Here is a 6,915-nt window from a genome sequence, read left to right as displayed (position 1 = left end):
ACATCGTAACTGTGCAGACTACTAGAGGCTCAAAACCTACTTATTCAGAAATTCATGTTTTATGTCACTGTGGACATCAGTGAATTCTTACAGGTGTGTAATGTAGAGGATAAGTAATAGTATATGAACGTCCTGACACTGTGCAGTGTTACCACCTTTCTATATGTCACATACTGGTGATAAATACAGAAATACACGAGATACAAGATGATGATGTTCAATAATTAATAATTTTATTTTTTTCTCCTAGCAGTATGTTTTGAGTTGTGGGAGGAAACCGGAGTACCCGGGGAAAACCCACACAGACACGGGGAGAACATACAAACTCTGTGCAGGTGGTGTCCCAGATTTACACCCAGGAGCGCCGCGCTGCTCGCCAACAGTGCTAATCACTGCGCCACCGTGCCGTCCTGTAGTCTGACGGTCCTACATCTCCAAGCAGCATGCCAGCCAGGTGAGTTATGGGGCAGCAATAGAGAATGCAGGACACTATGGTCTCTGATATGTAACAGAGTAGATGGAAGAACTCGGGATGGGATTCCAACAGACCTCGCCTGTTTCTTCAGACCACACCCAGGTCCACGCCTCCCTGACCCAGTAGTCAGGTATTAGGGGGACTATGATATATTGAAATTGCTGTAATTTATGCGGCTTTTAATGTTCTTCCACATGTTTCTGATATAGGAGAAGCCACGGAAAAGCCACTTGTCCTCTGGGGTTCCAGGTGGTTTCTGAGCTTCAATGCCAGTAATGTTCTTCCACCTGTTGCTGATAGAGGAGAAGCCACAGACCAGCCGCTGGTCCTCCAGGGTTATAGGTGGTTTCTGAGCTTCAGTGCCAGTAATGTTCTTCCACCTGTTGCTGATGTAGGAGAAGCCACAGAACAGCCGCTGGTCCTCCGGGGTTATAGGTGGTTTCTGAGCTTCAATGCCAGACATCACTTGGTGCAATTCCATTTGTTTGCTTGTTTCCAAAACTGGGATCTATAGAAGAAAGACAAATCAGTCTGGTTACTTCATTAGGTATTTAATTATATCCGTCCCCTCCTGAGGGCACCTGTACAGATTGTGGATGAGCCGTGGTAACCATGTGCAGATTACCGCTATTCACCATGATGCATCGTTACCTGCAGCTTGAGAACAAGTCAACTACTGGTGCTGCCTGGCAATCTGCGGTATCCACATCTGCTACAACTGCACCATAAAGCCGTGTTCACACGTTGCAACCACATTGGGCTCTTTTGCCGCAGTATCAACAAAAATGCATACTTCTGTTGTGGTTTTTTCTTCCAAAAATGGCAAGAGAAATATTGCTCTTTCGCCAAAAAAATGCAGAGTGTGAACGCAGCCTAACGGATTCAAGTTATTCACTAAGAGGCCTTCTAAAGAATTGGGGACAATAATTACACTTTTGAGAAATATGTAAAAGGCAAGCCTGTCCATCCTGCCCCATACTGTAATTCCACCCATTTGCCAGCAGGGGAGGATAAACACATTCTGGCCTACACTATGTAGGATTGTTACTCATTATTTGAGTATTTTTTACACATATTATCACATTACACAGACGAGGAGGTGACATTATAATAAAATAACGTTGTGCACTTACAGGTTTCATTGTAAATGGTGGACGTGACCTTCTCATCTCTAATTCCTTCCAGTTTATGGGCGAGAAGAATGGATGTCCTTTTAAATTGCTGCAAACATACTGCCTCCTCTTTGGTAATTTACACAAGAGCTGCAAATAAATAAGAACCATTATTATATCACAAGTAATAATAGAAATAATCTCAGAAAAAAACAGCAATTACAGAATTGATTTCTAATTTTCTTATAGAAAGATGAATTTATTAAAGCAACCATTGCTAGGAACAAATGCGATAGGACAGGATAAGATAGGATAGTACAGGACAGGATAGTACAGGACAGGATAGGACAGGATAGGATGGTACAGGATAGGATAGTACAGGATAGGCCATCAGTAGTCGATCAGTGAGGGGCCGATACCCAATAATCCTGATGATTAGCTGTGTGGAGAGGTTTTGGTGAGCGCCCAGCCTCTTTATTGTATAAATTGGCCTGTAGATAAGAACGCTGTACATATAGGAGAGGCTGTCCCGGGGTTCCAGCATTGTCCCAATTCCTTCTATTGGATAAAGCTGAAATACCCAACAGTGGTGATGAAATGTACGATGTATTATCAAAACTCATGACTGGTCTATCCTTCCTATGTCTCCAGGTATAAGTGTCTATTTACTCACTCTCTCTATGACATCCCTGAGCTGAGAATTCATGGTGTTCGGATAGCAAGGTTTATCACAAGTCACTGAAAAGGCAAGCCTTTGAGCACAGTGACCATAGTTAAATGGGAAAAATCCTGTGGCCATTTCGTAGACTATGACCCCAAAAGCGAACAGGTCGACAGAGTAATTAAAGGGCTGTCGACAGATCATCTGTGGAAACATAAGATTAGAAGAGTAAGTTAGTACATTGTCCATCCTGGGAGACAGAAAACAACCATGGTCCATGTTTACTGGTAGTGTTTTTCCACACCTAAGCCCCCATACATAATACATGTCAGCCAAAAGATCATTTGGATGATAGCTACCTCTCCCATGAACAGGAACTCACAGTTCGGCCAAGAACTTCTATGTTCTCTATTAGAGAAACTCTGCCAGACTCCAAAAAATAAAGGATTGATCATTGGAAATCCAATGTGCTAGATCCTTCTCCTCCTGGATATAGAGTCTAGAGGCCCCAGTACACATTAGAATGTTGGCTGATCCCTCTGATATTGGCCGGTTCGGCTGACTTTAGTCCAATATGTATGGGGGCCCTTACACAGTCCATCTATTAGTTAGCATTAGTAAATGTGGGCCGCTGCGGTGATAGATCTGTGATTCCACAAGCTCCACATTAAGTGAGAATTGTAGGTGGATTATAAAGTATGAGATATTAGTAGTCACATAGTCACCTCAGGAGCCATATAGCCAGGAGTGCCGCAAAATTCACTGATCTTCTGAGAGCCAAATACATTCATAGCAGCAAGGCCGAAATCAGCAATCTTAGCGTGTCCATCGCCGTCCAGAAGAATGTTGTCTGGTTTTAAATCCCTTAAAAAAAGAAGGAAAATTAGTTCTGTGAATCAGACATAGATGAGCTGTAGTGCTGGGGTTACTGTGGGGGCTTCACAGGACCACTCGCTAAACACTGGGGGGCAGATTCACTACTCCTATCTTCTGTAGACATATACCAGGCTGTCTGAATATGCGCCAAATTCATCACAGTGGCTGTTTGACAAATTAGGAGCATCTTCAGAGACTTTTGTCTGATGTTACACCAGTATTGTTTTCATTACTTACAGCCAATAATTTTCACAATAATCTGGTTGCAGTTTAGTTGCACGTTGTGACATTGTAAACCACATGGATTCCTATTAAACTATTCCCATTTCCATAAAAGCCTTGACCCCTCTTTGAGTGAGCCCCAAAAAGTGTCTAAAACACTTCATAAATGTGGTACACATTATGTTCACCAGATTTTTGGCACAAATAACACCACAATTCTGGCACATTTAACTATTTCCCATAGTAAATCTTTCCCTACTTATAAAAAAAGAAATGACTTATTACCGGTGAATAATCCCCCGACTGTGGAGAAACTGTATTCCACTCAAGATTTCTGCTGCAAGGAACCTAATAAGGAAGGAAAAAAAATCCTATCAGCATTAATTGTTCTACTGAACCACTAATAACTAGTGTTGAGCATTCCGATACCGCAAGTATCGGGTATCGGCCGATACTTGCGGGTATCGGAATTCCGATACCGAGATCCGATACTTTTGTGGTATCGGGTATCGGTATCGAAACAACATTAATGTGTAAAATTAAGAATTAAAATAAAAAATATTGCTATACTCACCTCTCCTCAATGCAGAAATAGGCATCAGGACCTGAAATTACGTCACGGCTTGCTGTGATTGGTCGCGTTGCGGTCACATGGGCGGCACGCAACCAATCACAAGCCGTGACGTAATTTTAAAAATGCGCGCGTCTCCTGCCTCCCGTGACGTCACGGCTTGTGATTGGTCGCGTCGCCCATGTGACCGCGTCGCGACCAATCACAAGCCGGAACGTAATTTTAAATTCCTGAATGCCTAGAATTAGGCATTGAGGACCTGAAAATTACGTCACGGCTTGCTGTGATTGGTCGCGTCGCGGCCACATGGGCGGCACGCGACCAATCACAAGCCGTGACGTCACGGAAGGAAGTAAAAGCGCGCATTTTAAGCAAAGAATGCTGCCGGTTCCCTCGGTGAGGTCCAGGCTGCGTCGGAGAGGTGAGTATAGCAATATTTTTTATTTTAATTCTTTATTTTACACATTAATATGGATCCCAGGGCCTGAAGGAGAGTTCCCTGGGACTCTCCTTCAGACCCTGGGAACCATCAGGATACCGTCCAATACTTGAGTCCCATTGACTTGTATTGGTATCGGGTATCGGTATCGGATTAGATCCGATACTTTGCCGGTATCGGCCGATACTTTCCGATACCGATACTTTCAAGTATCGGACGGTATCGCTCAACACTACTAATAACTATGAGGGGAGACAGCGGCCACAGAAATCACAGAGCGGCTGTTCTCTTACCTGGTCGTGCAGACATCTAGGGGGCCTCTGGATTTGATAAATGCAGTCAACGTTCCACCACTCAGATATTCCATGGCATAAAATGCATAGTCCTGGGCGAGAAGAGGGAAGATGATTGTAAATAATGCAGATTTTATCCATCCTAATAACATTTGCTATGGTTCTGGGACCTTTACTGTGTGTTCAGAAGACATGTCTCCTTGTCTGCACAAACTGGAGAGGTGTAAAAATCCTCTAATGATAGCCACCAGTAATGGCGCCCAGGGAATACAGGCACACAGAGCATGCAGCAGGGCTACTCATTTGAACAGGCAAAGATTGAATTTACAATCTAATGGAAGCAACTGGACATGATGGGGAGAAAGGAATTTTTAGAAGGTGAGGAGTCTCTTACCGCTGTCTGGAAGGTCCCATAGGCATGTGTGAAGAATCTGCTGTCTTCAGTGATTTCCAGGACCTCTCTCTCTAAGCAGATGGTATGTTTAGCGTACTCCAACAATTTCCTCTTCATGACCATCTTGACAGCCAGCTGATGTCCGCTGGGTTGATGTGTCGCCAGCATCACCCTGCCAAAACTGCCTTGTCCAAGCTTCCTGGTAAAGATGAAACTCTCCAGGGAAAGACAGGCAGTCACTTGCTCTGAAGGGCTGGTGGTCTGAGCACCAATTACACCTAGAAGGGAAAACAGATATAAGAACCAACAATTAATCTTACAGTCACACTCACATATAATGCTACAATAAATTGGCAATTTTCAATCTATCATGAACTTTGAACCCTGATGAACCTGGCTACCACAATGTTCTGGCTGGAGAGCCCCAAGTATAGAAGGTGGAGAGCTCTGATGTAAATGCTAATATGTACAGGATACGATTATTTAATTAGGTTCAATTTTGTAAAATTAGTGAACACTGTATATAAAACATGGATGTGGCCTGTGACTAAATGACTATAAACTTTACCTTCCGGAGCTTGATCGATGGATTTGTCAGTCTCTCGTCTTCTCTTGATGGTGGTCTCAGTGTCAGATGTCCTCTTTCTCTTAAGTTGTTTTCTACAACTTTGATTTTCAGCTCTCTCATGATGTATGTGAGAGCTCCTGGTTTTAGCTGATCCGCTAAACCTTATTTCAGAGGTAACATCCTTTCCACTCTCAGATTCCACCATTCTTCCTCTCTTATTTGGGGTTGCATCTCCTTTCTCTGGAGAAGTGTTCCCTCTTTTTTTCCCCTTTTTAAGGGTCTTCATCTCTGGTGGATGTTGTACAGGGATCATCTGTTTTTTTAACAGGTACGTCCTGTACAATGTCCTGAGAAGTTTCTCCTGTGAGAAAAACTCTCTTCGGTGCATCTCTTTTTAGCACTCTTCTTATTCTTTTCACCACACTTCCTTTTTCGTTCTATGATAAGTTAATATCAATAATAACGAATTTGCTAAGTGCGCAAAAGTCGTCTTCACTCTCCAACAGTTGAAGGTAAAGTAAGAAAAGTGACTTCGGAATCCTTAACCTAACAGTCACCTAGTATTGTGACATCATCGCCATTGTGACATCATCAGCCAGAGTGTAAGCGTTGATGTCATCAGCTGCTGCAGGACTAAGTTTCACATAATCAGATGACCTTGTTTAAGAAAAGTTTTGTTTTTCATAGTAACATAGTTAGCATTTTTTAAGATCCTACTCAAGGACCCTAAATGTTTTGCATCTAACTATTCAAAAATCTGTAAACACCTAGAAAATTCCCAAGAATTGATGAAGCAACAAATAGATTAATAACCAAATTAATAAATAAATAAATGTTACTTTTTTCAATATATAAAATTGCTGGACATGATCTCATTAAAATAATATATGAAGAAAAACATGTTAAAATAACAATTGGAGACTCAGGTCTCCAGAGTACCAAAAATATTAGACAGGTGTTTTTATGTTATGGCTGATGGGTTCAAATCTGCAGTGATGCACATGAATGAAAATAGGAACAAATCCTTATATTTCACATTGTGCCCCCGCCGCCTCCATCCCACAGCCCCGTGTTGTGTAGAGGCCACAGTGACATTTCTTCTACATACAACAGTATATAAAATCTCCACATTCTCCAGTGGTTTTTATACTCAGTGGTGTTTTGTCCGCAGTGATATTATACCCTGCAGGAGCCATAGGATGACATAGTTGCATGACTTTATCTCTGTATGGATAGTTAACAAAAACTGACATTTCGGATACACGCCAATGTATATGATTCCAAGGCCAGAACCTAATACTAAA

At 42.3% G+C, this 6,915-nt stretch overlaps 1 protein-coding gene across 1 annotated transcript; it reads right to left on the bottom strand.

The window, feature by feature from the left end:
* Positions 1 to 211: 211 nt before the first annotated feature.
* Positions 212 to 6,109, bottom strand: LOC143773803 (protein kinase C delta type-like). The gene is made up of 8 exons (XM_077261149.1): positions 5,612 to 6,109; positions 5,044 to 5,321; positions 4,650 to 4,741; positions 3,632 to 3,694; positions 2,974 to 3,112; positions 2,261 to 2,452; positions 1,609 to 1,737; positions 212 to 983 (listed from the first exon to the last, which is right to left on the bottom strand). Exons 1-8 carry the CDS (start codon positions 5,997 to 5,999, stop codon positions 618 to 620), a joined length of 1,647 nt encoding a protein of 548 aa, XP_077117264.1. The 5' UTR covers positions 6,000 to 6,109; the 3' UTR covers positions 212 to 617.
* Positions 6,110 to 6,915: the final 806 nt, after the last annotated feature.

The sequence above is a fragment of the Ranitomeya variabilis genome, chromosome 5 (assembly GCF_051348905.1).
Source record: "Ranitomeya variabilis isolate aRanVar5 chromosome 5, aRanVar5.hap1, whole genome shotgun sequence".
NCBI lineage: Eukaryota > Metazoa > Chordata > Amphibia > Anura > Dendrobatidae > Ranitomeya > Ranitomeya variabilis.
Note: the sequence above shows the minus strand (reverse complement) of the source record. Positions and strands in the feature narration are given on the sequence as shown.